This window comes from Microcaecilia unicolor, chromosome 6 (assembly GCF_901765095.1).
Source record: "Microcaecilia unicolor chromosome 6, aMicUni1.1, whole genome shotgun sequence".
Classification (NCBI taxonomy): domain Eukaryota; kingdom Metazoa; phylum Chordata; class Amphibia; order Gymnophiona; family Siphonopidae; genus Microcaecilia; species Microcaecilia unicolor.
Genome location: NC_044036.1, coordinates 328920387 through 328937030, shown reverse-complemented (window position 1 = coordinate 328937030; position 16644 = coordinate 328920387). Strand labels below are relative to the sequence as shown.

The following is a 16644-nucleotide window of genomic DNA, read 5'->3' as shown; positions in this document are numbered from 1 at the left end:
TAATTACGCGTTGAGTGAAGAAATATTTTCTCTGATTCATTTTAAATTTACTACATTGTAGCTTCATCGCATGCCCCCTAGTCCTAGTATTTTTGGAAAGCGTAAACAGACGCTTCACATCTACCCGTTCAACTCCACTCATTATTTTATAGACCTCTATCATATCTCCTCTCAGCCGCCTTTTCTCCAAGCTGTGGTACAGCCAAAGCAGTTTACATATTATACACAGGTACTTTCTCTGTCTCTAGTGGGCTCATAATAAGGTGTGGGGGTTCTCTTGTTTTCTTTTGGGGATTTTTGTATTTGAGGCAATGGAGAGTTAAGTGACTTGCCTAGAATCACAAGGACCCACACTATTTTTATGTCCTGTATGCAAATATATACCCTCCATCTTCATTAGAGATAGCCAGAAAATCCAGTTAAACAGGGTTCCTTCAGAGTGACTTGAGCACCACTGTCTTAAAGACCAGAGCAACACAGAAGTAGTTCCCAGCTGTGCTGCATTTTCACCCCTCCCTGTGCAGTCACATAGACAATTGTAGCTTTGTTTCCTTTGCAGAGAGGGTTGATTTTGTGTTGCATGAAGTGTCGCATAAAACTGTTCACTTCTTTTCCTGTGCAAACATAGCTTTACGTATGACTCATAGATGTGTCTGGTGTAGTTAGGTGTTGCATCTCACATGCTTTGTCTTTGAGAGTTGCACAGGCAGGCTGATCTGGATCTTAGAAGCTACTTGACAAGGATTTATCGCTAGTCTTATGAACAATATTTTTCGAATTGTTAACATGTATGTTCAGTAGTTTTCAGATAATTATGACTTTTACAACTTACGTGTACAAACTCAGAGGGAAATGGGACTTGATATACTGCCTTTCTGTGTTTTTTCCAACTACATTCAAAGCGGTTTACATAGTATATACAGGTACTTATTTGTACCTGGGGCAATGGAGGGTTAAGTGACAGTACAGGGCTTTTATTACTTATCCTTTAAACAGGAAATAGAAAAATCCCGTAGATAGCCATAGGAGGCATCAGGTACAAACTTAGATTGTGAGCCCTCCTGGGACAGAGAAATATCCAGTGTACCTGAATGTAACTCACCTTGAGCTACTACTGAAAAAGGTGTGAGCAAAATATAAATATATGGAATGTTGCTACTATTGAAGATTCTACATGGAATGTTGCTACTTTTTGAGATTCTGGAATGTTGCTAATATTTGAGATTCTACAAGGAATGTTGGTACTATTTGAGATTCTGTTGCTACTATTTGAGATTCTACATGGAGTGTTAATGTTGCTATTCCACTAGCAACATTCCATGTAGAAGCCTATCCTTGTAGATCAGCAACGCAGCTGCGCAGGCTTCTGTTTCTGTGAGTCTGACGTGCAGGACGTCAGACTCACAGAAACAGAAGACTGCGCGGCCGCGTTGCTGATCTGCAAGGGCAGGCTTCTACATGGAATGTTGCTAGTGGAGGACTGGCCTAGTGGTTAGAGCACCGGTCGTGCAATCCAGAGGTGGCCAGTTCAAATCCCACTGCTGCTTCTTGTGATCTTGGGCAAGTCACTTAACCCTCCATTTCCTCAGGTGCGCCCTCCTGGGACAGAGAAATATCCAGAGTTACCTGAATGTAACTCACCTTGAGCTACTACTGAAAAAGGTGTGAGCAAAATCTAAATAATAAATAAATAAATATATCTGTGGTTCACTTACAAGAGAGTATGGGCTTTTTTTTCTACATCTGTGCAACATTGCATACACCTTGTAGTAGTATAGTAGTAAATGGATACTACTATTATGTTGATGTTACTCAGCACAGATGATTTAAAAAAAGTATTTGAATTGAAACAGGGACATAAAAAATAGTTATAGTTTTGGGTCTAGTGTCTTCCATTAGCCCTGCACATATATAAAGCATGCTAACCTTATAAGATGTAATACTTCTCTCTGCTAAAGGAGAAGTCCATAGACCGTTATTAAATGGACTTGGGGAAAATCCACTATTTCTGGGATAAGCAGTATAAAATGTTTTGTACATTTTTGGGATCTTGCCGGGTATTTGTGACCTGGATTGGCCACTGTTGGAAACAGGATGCTGGGCTCAGTGGATCTTTGGTGTTTCCCAGTATGGCAATACGTATGTACCGTGTTTCCCCGAAAATAAGACACTGTCTTATATTAATTTTTGCCCCCCAAAATGCGCTAGGTCTTATTTTCAGGGGCTGTCTTATTTTTCGGGGAAACATTGGGGTTGGATCGGGGTTGGCCCGCCTGCCCTCCGTCGCTCCCGGAACTAACCTTAAACTCCTCCTTTCACCTTCGCAGCAAGCAGCAGCAGGGCAGGCCACTCCTTCCTTCTGTGTCCCACCCTCGCGAGGGCGGGGCACGGAAGGAAGGAGAGGTCTGCCCTGCTGCTGCTTACTGCGAAGGTGAAAGGAGGTGTTTAAGGTTAGTTCCGGGAGCCACGGAGGATGGAGGGGCGGCCCGGGGGCGGCCTTGTCCGGCTCTCTGCGGCCCTGCTTTCAAACAAAAAGTTGCTAGGTCTTACTTTCTGGGGAGGCCTTATATCTACCAATTCAGGAAAACCTCTACTAGGTCTTATTTTCGGGGGATGTCTTACTTTCGGGGAAACAGGGTACTTATGCTTTGGATTCCTTGAGGAATTCGGTCCTCCATTGATTCCTCCCATTAGCACTTTAATACTGCGAGTCATGTTTGCCCATTATTACCCATGTGTTGCAGTAATAGTGAAAGTGAAGGAATGTGCTGCAGGGAGCCTAAATTCTGTAGCACAAGAACAGAGGGCCTGCCCTTTCGAAGAGTGAAGGAGTGTGCTCAGAGAGCCCATACTCAATGGCACAAGAAGAGGGGAAGGACTGTGCCACAGAGAGCTCAAACACTGTAGCGTAAGAACAGGGGGCCTATCCTGGTGCAGAGAGAAGGAGTGGGCTGCATGGAACCCAAACTCTGTAGCACAAGTGGGCCTGCCCTGGCGAAGGGTGAAAGAGTGTGCTGACCTACTCTGAGATAAAGGCAAAAGGAAGCTTGGGAGAGGGGGAAGGGTAAAGGAGCTAATGGCAATGGAGAGGGGGGAAAGAGGTGGGAATGAATGCATGGAGTGCCGAGAAGTTGGGGGGGGGGGGAATTGCGGGGCTGATGGATGAAGTGAGAATACCCCAAAATACCCCCTCCTTTGACACATTGATATCTCTCTATTCAAATTAAACACACACACACTCTCTCTCCTTCCCCCCTCAACCACTATCCCATCCCCTACAGACACATACATATAGTCTTCCCGTAGTCTCACAGAAGTGCACAATTCACATACTATGCCAGTTAAAACCCCCAGTCACCCACCCAGTACTCCGGCACTCGAAGGCACACTTTCTCTTTTCTCTCACCATTAAGTCTTCTACATAGACATTCCGGCATCTGCCAGTGCAGGAAGAGGAACCATGCCAAGGTATCATACTGTAAATGTGTAGTTTTATATTTCTAGTTTAGTACACAGCTTTGGGTGATATTAGTTTAGGTTGGGAAAATGGTTTAGAAATCTTTTGATAAATAAAGTGGAATGTTCTCAGGCACATAGCCAATCAAGACACTAAATACTCATTCCAGTATACAAACCCAACACCAGTTATAGAGATACAAATCAGTATGACTGGTACTTATACCTAGGACAAAAGGAATCTTTCATTTGACAACAGAAGGAAAGCATATCACGGAATATTTTGTTTTCATTTAAACTGAGTATTTTTACAGCTTGAGAATTCCCTTCATCCCGACACCCGATCCTTTTACTGAAAGACTTAGTAATGTTTAGTGCACTGCTGAGAGAGGAGACTCAACTGTTGCAGAATAGAAGGAAACTATAGTGTTTGTAAGGTGGTTGTATTTTGCTTTGGTTTCCTAAACACTCAAATTAAGGGCCCTATAGTGGAGAAGGCGGGACTGGAGTAGGAAGATGCACCTCAGAAGATCCAGGAACGGTTGCAAATGGGCCCTCTTCTGCCATGAACTCCACTATGGAAGCCTCCTCCTTAAGTATTATTAAAATTTCTAACCCAATATATTTGCTGTAAGAGGCTTTCCAGCTTTCTAGTACTGTAAAGTTCTTCATAATTATGTTGGCCAAGGAATGGATGGAATGGGACTTGATATAGTGCCTTTCTGTATTATACTTATTTTGTACCTGGGGCATTGGAGGGTTAAGTGACTACTTGCCCAGAGTCACAAGGAACTGCAGTGGGAATCGAACTCAGTTCACTAGGATCAAAGCCCATTGCACTAACCACGAGGCTACTCTTCCATAGTTTTATAAGCTGTGAAGACTGGCATTGTGTGTTAAGTTAAAATGGCAATCATTTAGAAATATGATACTCGCTATTCTTAATTGACTTGTGTTTTAAATGGATTTCTTTCAGAGCAGGTGCAGAAGTACAGCACCTAATGCTGATTTGGCTTTGTGGAACAGATTTTCATATTCATATTAATCCTGGCTTAAATTGGGGTTTCAAGATTGTTTTTACAATAATCATAGGCTATGAGGTGATTTTTTTTTTTTTTTTGCCATACCAGGAAGTTTTAGTGATTAGGGTATCAGGGATGAAGCCTATTGTTGTTGCTTTGTTTTATTGCCCCCACTCCCTCATTGGGTAGTGAGGAGTGAAAATTACTGTTTTTCAAAGTTTAGCTATTTTAGCTGTGAAATTTTCTGATTTGCTGGCAATGGGAAATTTTAATATTCATGTGGATGAGAAGTGCAAAGATGCAGCATTTTTTGAATAAGATTGAGAGTCGGGGCTTTTGTTGAAACAAGGGGGTCCCACTCATGCCGGAGGTCATACCCTGGATCTGGTGTTGGTTAGTCCACAATTTGGATTGCAGATTGGGTTGTTAAGAGGAGGAGTGGCCTAGTGGTTAGTGTGGTGGACTTTGGTCCTGGGGAACTGAGGAACTGAGTTCGATTCCCACTTCAGGCACAGGCAGCTCCTTGTGACTCTGGGCAAGTCACTTAACCCTCCATTGCCTGCCGCATTGAGCCTGCCATGAGTGGGAAAGCGCGGGGTACAAATGTAACTAAAAAAATATATATTATCTTGGTCTGATCACTTTTTAGTATATGTTTTTTATATTCCATTTGTACCCCGCGCTTTCCCACTCATAGCAGGTTCAATGCGGCTTACATATTATATACAGGTGCTTATTTGTACCTGGGGCAATGGAGGGTTAAGTGACTTGCCCAGAGTCACAAGGAGCTGCCTGTGCCTGCAGTGGGAATCGAACCCAGTTCCCCAGGACCAAAGTCCACCACACTAACCACTAGACCACTCCTCCACTCCATATATGTCCATATATGTCACTGAGTGTGCATCCTGAGAATGAAGTTATTAGAAGGATGTTGAGACAGTTGATCAGAGATTTGGGGGCTGTGGATTTGGCCCAGGTGGAATCATTTTTGGAGGTTTTCCCAGATTCTTTTGCGGATCTTACAATAGAAAGTCAGGTAGCAGTTTGGAATACTACCTTGCAGAAGGAAATAGATTGAATAATCCCTTGTAGGATAGGGGATGAGGAAAAATCAGTGGTTTCACTCGGGATTATTTCTGCTTCACCGCCAGTTGTGTAGAGAGAAAATGGTGAAAACCAGTCAAGACAGTTGGGCTTACAATTAAGGGCTTTACAACGATGATATCAAGCTCAAATAAAGTTAGCAAAAGCACAGTATTTTACATATTTGATTACTCACACTCCGAATACAGCTTATGAAGTATATCAGGTTTTAAGGGAATTTCAGGGGGGAAGTCGAGATAGGAAGTCATCCCCTATGCCATCTGTGGATCTCTTGGTAACTGCGTTTGTTAAGAAAGTAGTGGATCTGTGTGTTGGGTTTGGTTTGAATAGTTTGAGAAGTCGAGAAGAAGAGGACTGTGGTTTGAGTAGGGAGCATGTAGGTCTCACCTGGGGTGAATTTAGGTTACCTAGTTGGGATGAGTTTAGGCAGGGTATGAAAGGAGTTGGATCCTTTACCTACTTTTTAGGTTAGGCAGTAGCAGTTGGGTCGATGCTATTTGTGTTTGATATGATCTGTAGAAGCTTAAGAGAAGGAGTGGTGCCGGCTCTCTGGAAGATAGCAGTAGTACTTCCGGTGTTGAAGGGGTCAGGAAAAGATGTGCTTGATGTAGCCAACTATAGGCCTATATCGAATCTGGGCATGATGGCATAATTGGTAGAGAGAAAAGTATTTTAACAATTAGTTTATAAAGAATGTTGGGGCATTGAATTCTACACAGTTTGGATTTCAGGAAGGATATGGGACAGAGTCACTCTTGGCTTTGTTATTGAGTGATGTCCACGGGCAGTTGGATAATGGTAGGATGGCATTGGCAGTGTCGTTAGATTTAACAGTCACCTTTGATGTGTTGGACCATGAGCTTATGTTGCAGCATTTGCAAATGTTGGGGGTTCGAGGTTTGGTTCTGTGTTGGTTTGCATCTTTTTTTTCAGGGCCATTTGTTCATGGTTCAAGCAGGTGGGGAGTGTTCAGCAGTGTGTGAGTTAAAGCAGAGGGTTCCACAAAGGTCATCCTTTTTGCTGATACTTTTTAATCTGTTTTTGGCACCACTGTTTCAGCCAGTTTGCAGTGAGTTTATATGCAAATGATATTTTATTGGTGGAGTTTTGTTTGCCTCTTACCAGATCTGACAACAGTTCAGGATTGTTTGGATGGTGCAAAATACGGTGGTGTTGAATGTGGTTAAGACCACATTCTGTTGGCTGGTTGGTCATTTGCATTGTCCATAAGTTCTACCTCCATTCTTGCAGGATAAGGTGCAGATTTCACGTGCTTTGCACGCTGGGTTTGCTTCTTTGAGGTTACTGAGGGCAGTCCGTCCATTTTTTGATGAGCAAGTACTCAATTCTTTTTTGCACTCGCTTTTAATGTCATGCTTGGATCGCAGATACCTGGCAAGATCCCAAAAAAGGTCAATACATTTTATTCTACTTATCCCAGTAATAAGCAGTGGATTTTCCCAAGTCATTTTAATAATGATCTATGGACTTTTTTTACTTTAGGAAGCTGTCCAAACCTTTTTTAAACCCCGCTAAGCTAATTGCCTTTACCACATTCTCTGGCAACGAATCCCAGAGTTTACACGTTGAGTGAAGAAAACTTTTCTCCGATTTCATTTTAAATTTATTTGTGGAATCAGTTGCCATTGCATCTTCAAGAAGAAAGATCTTATCAATTAAGTAGACTAAAGTCTTATTTTTTTGATACATTTTGGAGGAGCTGAATCCTGTCTGTCCCCAGGTTGGATGGCATGCAGAAGATTGTCTTTTGATGTTTGAATGTTGGATGTTTGTTCATGAGATGAGTTCCTTTACTATTTGATATGGCGTTCCTTTCTATTTGGATTTTATTTGTTATAAACCACTCTGACTTGTTTGCAAAAAGGGTGGTCTATCAAGTTGTTTTAAACTATTAAACTATATATGCAGCCTATCATTTTATAAAACTAAACTTCCTCATTCCCACCACCACCCCTAAATTAGCATGTGACACCACTGAGCTTTCAGTGTATTGTAGCTCATCATGCTAATAACTCTGGGAAAACAAGGGTTAGAGAAACTGTTCTAGGCTTTTTTTTCCTGATCCTGCATCAGTTCCATGTTTGTTTATTTATTAGGATTTATTTACCGCTTTTTGAAGGAATTCACTCAAGGCGGTGTACAGTAAGAATAGATAAACATGAGCAATAGGCAATTACAGCAGTAAAAATATTCGAACAATACAAAGTATGGCATGGTATACTACTTGCAATGACAAGTAGTGGAGTGGAGGAGTGGCCTAGTGGTTAGGGTGGTGGACTTTGGTCCTGGGGAACTGAGGAACTGAGTTCGATTCCCGGCACAGGCAGCTCCTTGTGACTCTGGGCAAGTCACTTAACCCTCCATTGCCCCATGTAAGCCGCATTGAGCCTGCCATGAGCGGGAAAGCGCGGGATACAAATGTAACAAAAAAAATAAATAAAACACAATATGTACTAGAACATTATAATTGGTAGTGAAGGATGAGTAAGAAAGTAGGAAGAATTAGAAAGTAAGGTGATTGATTTGAAGAAAGTTGCACGTGAGGTCAGAGAGATTGTTAAATATTATCTCAGCTAGGGTAGGAGTGGATAAACATGTCCCACTGCAGTGTGTGCATCCCGAATCAGTCCTTGTGTGAGTGAGAGTAACAAGTTAGTTCTTCCATTAAAGGCTTGGTTGAAGAGCCAAGCTTTCACCTGCTTCCTGAAGTAGAGGTGGTCTTGTGTTAAGCGGAGCCTTTCAGGCAATGCATTCCAGAGTGTGGGTCTACTCTAGAGAAGGCTCACTTACGGGTATCACATCGTGTCTTTTGGAGAGGGTGTAGTTAGTGAAAGTCCTTGGGAGGACCTTAGTGTCCTTGGCGGTGTGTGGAGGATCATCCTATTCTTCAGACACTCGGGGCTATTTCCTTTCAGGGCCTTGAAGATCAGACATAGAGTTTTAAATTTAGCCCTGTATTGTACTGATAGCCAATGAACATTTTGCAAAAATGGTGTGATGTGGTCATGTCGCTTGCAACCTTCTATGAGTCTTGCTGCTGCATTCTGAATCAACTGGAGCTGGTGCAGGTCCTTTGTAGTCAGACCATTGTATAGTGCATTGCAGTAATCCAGTCTGTTCTTTGAAATTGTATCAAGTTTTGAACAATCTTAGGATAGAACTAGAAGCAATCAATCCCATATGACCTGAAGGCTATCAGTTGGTGTAAAAGTAGCAGGAATAGTTTGAATATATAAGAGGGGTCACCACTGGGAAAAAAATAATACTGTTAACCCTTGTGTAGGACACACTACTGTCTCTTGGAGTACAGTATTCAGTTTTGGAGACCACGCCTTGTTGAAATGCTAGAAGCAGTTCAGAGGACTGCCAACCTGATAGAGGACCTGCAACACACAAACTATACGTAAAGAGGCAGAAATAATTCAAATATTGCTCACTAGAGGAAAGAAGGGAAAAGGGGGGGGGGGGAGGAATATGATAAAAATTCAGGTATTTAAAAAATTGAATTCAGGGATAAGTGGTCATGATATAAAGCTGGCAGGAGGAAGGTGCAGGGTGTTTATCAGGCAATACTGCCTTGCTGAGAAAGTGGTAGATAACCTGGGATTACTGGCCATCAGAGAGTGGGATAAGATTTCGTAAAAGAAATAGGATGTTTGGATGTTGGATACCCCTCAAAAGGGGGGAGAGACAAAAACAACTTTAATAGAAGTCTTGATTTGCAGGTGGTCAGGTTTGTACATTTGATAGCTGGGAGGTAATCTTAGCTAGGGCAGTGAGGAGAGAGGCAGATTGGCAGATAAACATTTGGCTCTTCCAGCTTAAACTGTCACTATGGATGTCACTATGTTTGTAGTCTTTACATCTGTCCCTTTTGGGTTTTTTTATACTTCTCCAGAGAACACCTCTTTTTCTGGCATGTCTGTTTAAATTTCATCCTTGCCTCAAGCAATAAAATGTTCCTTCTTGTTGCAGTAAGCTTGACATGTTTTCTGTAATAAAAAAAAAAATACTGCCATAAAATGTTGAGGGTTGTGGGTAGGAGTGCTTGTTTATCTTACTAATTAGTTGCATATGACTTCCCCACATTCCTGTGGTCTAGACTATTCCAGGTATAAGGGACGAGGTCCTTGCCAAGCTGCCAGCATAAACATCTTTTTGTACGCTTATAAAGTATGTTTTATGTTTCCAGTAGATTAAAAGCATACAGTGCAGTTTGGTATGGCCCCATGTTCTAAAATGAAGGTAAAACACACACAAAGGAAAAGGGTATCGGAGAAACACTGTCAGCAGCCCTATTTAAAAATCTGATTTTCTTTTTCATATGCTTTGCAAAGTAACAATAAATGAGTCTATGGTTCCCAAACCTGTTCTGAGGGGGTCAGGTTTTCAGGATATCCACAATGAATATTCATGAGCAAGAGCTGCATGCAGTGGAGGAGGTGCCTGCAAATCACTCATGAATATTCATTGTGGATAGCCTGAAAACCTGACTGGCTGGGGATTCCCCCAGGACAAGTTTGGGGACTGCTGAAATGAGAACAGATTTGGGAAGTGGATGATTAACCACCAAGAAGTGGTAAGTGAGTCATAGTCTGATTAGAGCAACAGGCTGAAAACAAGGGTTCAGATCCACAGTGATTTCCTTGTGATCTTGGGCAAGGTACTTCACTCCCCACTGCCTCAGGTAAAAACTAAGCTTTATGTTTTTGAGGAGGAGTAGCCTAGTAGTTAGAGCAGTGGGGAGTGAAGTACCTTGCTTGAGATCACAAGGAGACAAGTGCAGAGGATCTCTGAGGGAGACTAAGATTGTAGAGCTTTTGTGGTTGGTGTAGATGGGCAAGCTGTAAGCTGTGTGCCCTTTATTTACAGCCATTTTCTATCTTTCAAGGAAAGAAGCAGGTATCTTTAGTTGTAAGGCAAGGCCTTTATAGAAAAGAATGTTCAATGAGTTTTTTTTACAGCATGAACAGTTCATGTAATTAGAATAAACTGATGGGTTTGAAATTGGTTGAGCAGAGTATTTAAGAAGTGTCTGCATACATCTTTGCTGCCTTTGGCACTTAATTTATCAAAGATAGCTTATCCCAACACATCTACTTCCACGTTTTCTGTTTAAATTTTATTTCATATATCCCATATCAGATATATTATCTAGACAGTTTACATTGCTAAAATAAGTATACATGATATGAAACATAAATCATAAAAAAATAAGTCAACCATATAATCATAAAACAAAAATATATTTTGAAATAACATTAAAATAGAAAAATAAAGCACAGAACTGTTCTCTTTCCACCCATCAGGAGTACTTTAATTTTGTAAACCATTTTTGCACACAAAAAAATACCCATTTACATGTATAATGGGCTATTATATCAATTTTCATAAAAGTACTGGCCATGACATAACAGCAAGTGTTGTCCTCACCTACAATGTAGGTGCAATTTCTGCTGCTTGCACTAGCTGGTCTAAGGAATGGCATTTTTTTGTATTGTTATCCTGACTGGATTTCTACCATGTTGGGAGGGGGATTCCCTCCTGAAAGAGGAGGGGAAGCTTTAGAGGCTGACTTCACAGTAGCATCGCTGATAGCAGGGTCACTGGGGGTTTGTTTACTTATAGCTGGCTGAGTCCTTTTTTTCCTTTCTGTTTACCTACACTGTATTTGCTCACAGAATCATTGCTACCCTGTGTTTGTGTCCGGCAGAAATCAAGCAGGATCAGAAGTGGTGGTGGTGGTGGAGCAGTGGTCTTGATTCTGTAGGCCTTGCATTCTAGAGTCCTCCCCCCCCCCCCCCCCACCTCTAAGGGAAATATAGTGGCTTGCTAAGTGGCAGTAATATTTGTAACTTTTGAAGGGAAGAGTGAGGAACTGAAGAGGAAGCAGTCAGCAGAGTTAAAAACAAACAAAACAAAAACTGAGGTGCTGTTAGGAGAGCTACTTGACACTGCTGTGGACAAAAAAGACTTAAGGGGCACTAATGCATTTCTCTTCTCTACCCACCACCTGCCTACATTTCTTACATCTTCTCAAGATTATGGCTGGGGATGGGTGATTATTGGGAGAATAAAAATTTGTATGATAGGCTCAAATGGTTTTTTTTGGCCATGAAGTGGGGGAAGGAGGGATTATTAGAATATGGTATAAGAAATTAGTGAATTAGCCCTACGTGTATTGGTTAATTTCTGGGCTTTCTGATATCCCTTCAGGAATTTTTGTATGCAGCTTCCAGGATGCTAATAGGCTGCCCATTGTAAGCACATAAAGACAATGATGGAGAGCAGAACACCAGACAATTTGACTGGTATTCTGCTCTCCGTGTTCTATAAGGGTTTGATCCCAGTTTTTCCTTATGGTGAACCCTAGATAGATATTACAGGCCATGAAATATACTCTAAGTAAATCCTAAATGGAACAGTTTCAAAACCCATATATGCAGATAAATATTGTATCTAAAAATTGCCTGTCCCATATATGTGGAGATAACAGTGCATGAGAAGTAAGTGGGCTCAGAGGCAGGATTAGATCACAAAAACTATATACGTTTATAGGGGAAAGCCAGATCTGCATCTCCTTTTTCCCTAAGTGGTTTGTATATACTTTTTCCTTTCAGAAATGGAGTAAGGTCTGTGGGGAAGAAATATCTACAAACTTAGTCTACCCATATAGTTTTGAAAATTGCTCATTAACTACTTTACAGTAACCTACATTGCCTGGTGATGATTAACTATAGTCGGAAAGCCATTTACCATTGCAGGGTTTCTGCTTGTTTAAATTCCATTGCAGCAGGTTGTCTTTTGCATCTAGCATGAGTCATTTGTTTTACAGTATTTTTGAATTTACCACATTGCCTTTTACGTTCTTGCAAACCAGATGTCTTATTTCAGTAAGCTGAATAAATTGTTTAATGCTTAATTGACTGGAACATTTCTTTGTTTAATCGCCAGTCGACAGAACCAGCTTAAAGACCACCATCTGCAGCAGCAGCAGGTGGTTTCCTTGTGCCAACTGCCAGAGGAGACAGAATGTCTGACAGTCCCAAAATACAAGCGAGACCTAGTGCAAAAACTAAAGGTATTGAGACAGGAGCTATCACAGCAGCAGCCACAAGCAGGCCACTGTCGCATCGAAGTCTCAAGAGAAGAGATTTTTGAGGTAAGCGTTATTGGACATTTGTTCCCCCAATCTGGCTTAATGGTGCAGCTGTGGTAGTGTGGAGGAGGGGAGGAAAGCCTCAGGGTCACTCATCACACTCCTTTTTCTGCTTGGGCCAGGAGAAACCATCATTAGTGGCCCCAGAAGGAAAGGAGGGGGGGGGGTGGAGGAACAAAAAAGCACTTAATCACTCTTAACTTTTTTTTTTTTTTGAATTTTAGCATAAAAATGATTAAAAAGAAACCGTAAGACTAGCACAAAGGACCATGTAAATTGGTGTTCTGAGTGAAAGAGATTACTTCTTTCTCCGCACTTTTATTTCATCTTATCAATTCAAAGAGCAATTCATAAAAATACAAAATAATGCAATTCATAAGTAAAATTCAAAATATAAATCAAAAATAGCTAATAAAATCACAATAAGGAAAAAAAACCCCAAACAACTAGCACCTTGTAGAATTTGGTCCCTACTGTCACTAGGGAATAGATCAGCAGCATGTTTTAATTACAATTTGCTATTCTGCCCTTCCTCATACATATCAGAGCAGTTTGATAACATTCTAATTGTGAAAATAAATTAGGATCAAAAAGAAAAAAATTGCAAAGATAAAGGTCCAAGTATTCCCCATAGACCTAGCCATCTAGTCAGTCTCCTCCACCCCCCCCCCCCCCCCAAGCTCCATTATCAGGATAATAGCAGTGGTTGGAAGAATATCAGGATAGCAGCTGACACTGAATATCTGACTATATGTCAACACTGACCTGTATATGTACAGGAATTTGCTGGATCTACAGGGTTGTAATTATTATAACAGGAGGAATGTATCAATAATATGTTTATAACTGTAGGAGTCCTACAGGCAAATTATGAAAATGAGACCCAAAGACCTGTGGAAACGATTAATGATTAAATTTCGTGGTGAAGAAGGCCTTGATTATGGTGGCGTTGCTAGGTGAGTCATATAAATACAACCTGAGGGACTTCCATTTGCTCAAATGATAGCATTACTTTGTCATTTTTTCAAGGGGAGGAGGGAAGTTCTGAGGAATAGTTAAACTGTGTGTTCCAGTAGTGTTTGGCTTGCCAAAATCCTGTTTCTCAGTTTATTGGAACATTTTCCAAAAGAGAGGGAATAGGTCTCAACAGCAAAAGTGTTTTCTTTGCAAATAATTTCCCTAAGTCCATACAGAGCCTGATTTGGTTGCTTCTTTCTCTTTATAACATTGTTTAAGTATTGTTTCACTTGATTTATGCATGAATGATACCACCTTGTGCTAAATGGTCAAAACGTTTATTGTCTTTCTGAGATAGTATGTTTCAGTCTGAGACTCTGGAATATTTCCTAATCTTGTGCAGTAAAACAGTTAACTTTAAGAGTGAGTTGTAATTTCACAGACTGAGAGGACAATTGTATAAGTAGCTGCCTCCTTTTGCCCCGATAGTGCTTGATAAGAGCCTTTTCTGTGATGGCATCTGGGTGCCTGGATTCCCTTATACAATATTAGCATAAACCAGGCACACGTAATGTATTGCATAGAGGAGGCATGCCCAAGTCCCACCCATGCTTCTTCCATGTGTACCTTCCCTTGCATTTGCGTAAGTGCTAATTTTTTGTTCATTTATATGCACAAAGGGGTACGCATCCTTCAGCACTTTGTTATAGACTTGCCGTTTAGTTGGATAAATTTACCTGTTCTGTTTTTTAGGGAATGGCTTTATCTTTTGTCACATGAAATGCTCAATCCATATTATGGGCTCTTCCAATATTCACGAGATGACATTTATACACTACAAATTAACCCAGATTCTGCAGTTAACCCGGTAAGGACATGGGTTACGCATGGGAAATAAATGCCTTATATAGATGTCTTTTAGTTCTAGGAAGAAATCTCTGGGCTGTTGGCACAAGGTGTCTGCAGTGCAAATAAAGATCTCCTAAGTATTAAGCTTTTTAATGTTTATAATGCTAAGAAAGCCCTCCTTTAGTTTAGCATTCAGCATTGTTTGTAGAGCATCAGAGATTTTTATTTTATTTATTTTTTGTTACATTTGTACCCCGCGCTTTCCCACTCATGGCAGGCTCAATGTGGCGTACATATTGTATACAGGTACTTATTTGTACCTGGGGCAATGGAGGGTTAAGTGACTTGCCCAGAGTCACAAGGAGCTGCCTGTGCCTGAAGTGGGAATCGAACTCAGTTCCCCAGGACCAAAGTCCACCACCCTAACCACTAGGCCACTCCTCCACTTTTGCTGCTATTTGAGATTCTACATGGAATGTTGCTATTCCACTAGAAGTCGGCCCTTGCAGATCACCAATGTGGCCGCGCAGGCTTCTGCTTCTGTGAGTCTGACGTCCTGCAGGACGTCAGACTCACAGAAACAGAAGCCTGCGCTGCCTTCTACATGGAATGTTGCTAGTGGAATAGCAACATTCCATGTAGAATCTCCAATAGTAGCAACATTCCATGTAGAATCTCCAATAGTATCTATTTTATTTTTGTTACATTTGTAGCCCACGCTTTCCCACTCATGGCAGGCTCAATGTGGCTTACATGGGGCAATGGAGGGTTAAGTGACTTGCCCAGAGTCACAAGGAGCTGCCTTTGCCTGAAGTGGGAATTGAACTCAGTTCCCCAGGACCAAAGTCCACCACCCTAACCACTAGGCCACTCCTCCACTCCATTTCAGTCCTACCCCAACAGGAAGAGTGGGAATGCTTTGCCATTTTAATACATTAGTGAGTCTTTAATTGTATTATTTTAGTGTTAGGGTGTTCTGCGTGTCAGGCCAGTAAATTTGTTCTCATGTAGCTTAAACTCTGTGTTATTCCTTGACACACAGTGACATTTGTGTAAATAACCTGCCCTCCAGAGTTGCAGGGTAATCATCTGTTAAAAGTATCATGTGCTCTGCAAACTTTAATGCTAGTGATACGCTTATATCAGAAGTTCTCAACCTCTGATTGTATGGACCTCTTATAAACCTCTAAAACATTTGGGAACCCTCAGTACATGAAGAAAAAGGCCTCAGAAACCGTGGGTAAAATACCCAGGGTTTAGTGCGCGGTTATATTATTCTTATAACACACGCCACGGTTCTATCATTGGGCAAAAAACTTCATTTCAGATAAATTTACAATTTAATAGCCTCTAATACGGCTTATGAAATAAATCTTTTTATAAATGTATTTTTTCACTTCTTTTCCTTTTTTCAATTATTGTTCAACAATCCAACGTTAACTGTTGCACTTAGCTTTTAAGCCGGGCACTCTTCAATATCTGTTCAACGGGAACCCGTTTCGCCCAAAACCTGGCTTCATCGGGAACGGAGTGCTTTAAATGTGTTTAGTGAAAGCGTACAGCATTTCAAAAAATGGCGCCTGAAATGAAGTTTTTTGCCCAATGATAGAACCGTGGCGTGTGTTATAAGAATAATATAACCGCGCACTAAACCCTGGGTATTTTACCCACGGTTTCTGAGGGCTTTTTCTTCATTTTTTGTAAGCACGTATGTTGTCATTAGAGCCTTATTCTTTGTATTAGGTTACTTTTTTGCTCTAAAAAGTTAGTGCTCTCATTCTGTTGTTTAACCCTCAGTACATCCCCCACTACTCTTCTGGACACTCTTTTCCTCAGTACCATACATGACCCCACTAACCATCAACTGCAGGTTTGTGAGGGTGGAGTCTGAGTCATTAAAAATGTACCAACTCCAACTTCGGAATAAAAACTTACATTATAATATATGGTAAAGTGTATCATTTTATACTTATATATATTGTTCTCCGAGGACAAGCAGGCTGCTTGTTCTCACTGATGGGTGACGTCCACGGCAGCCCCTCCAAAAGATTTGTGAGAACAATCAGCCTGCTGTCC

The 16644-nt window shown here is 41.2% G+C and overlaps 1 protein-coding gene across 1 annotated transcript in view; it reads left to right on the top strand.

Moving 5' to 3' along the window:
* SMURF2 (SMAD specific E3 ubiquitin protein ligase 2) overlaps positions 1 to 16644 on the top strand; it is a 132160-nt gene that overhangs the window by 92431 nt on the left and 23085 nt on the right. Inside the window, exons 11-13 of the mRNA XM_030206868.1 lie at positions 12558 to 12765; positions 13615 to 13718; positions 14473 to 14587. Of these exons, the coding sequence (XP_030062728.1) occupies positions 12558 to 12765; positions 13615 to 13718; positions 14473 to 14587 (427 nt within the window). The remainder of the gene's footprint in view (positions 1 to 12557; positions 12766 to 13614; positions 13719 to 14472; positions 14588 to 16644) is intronic.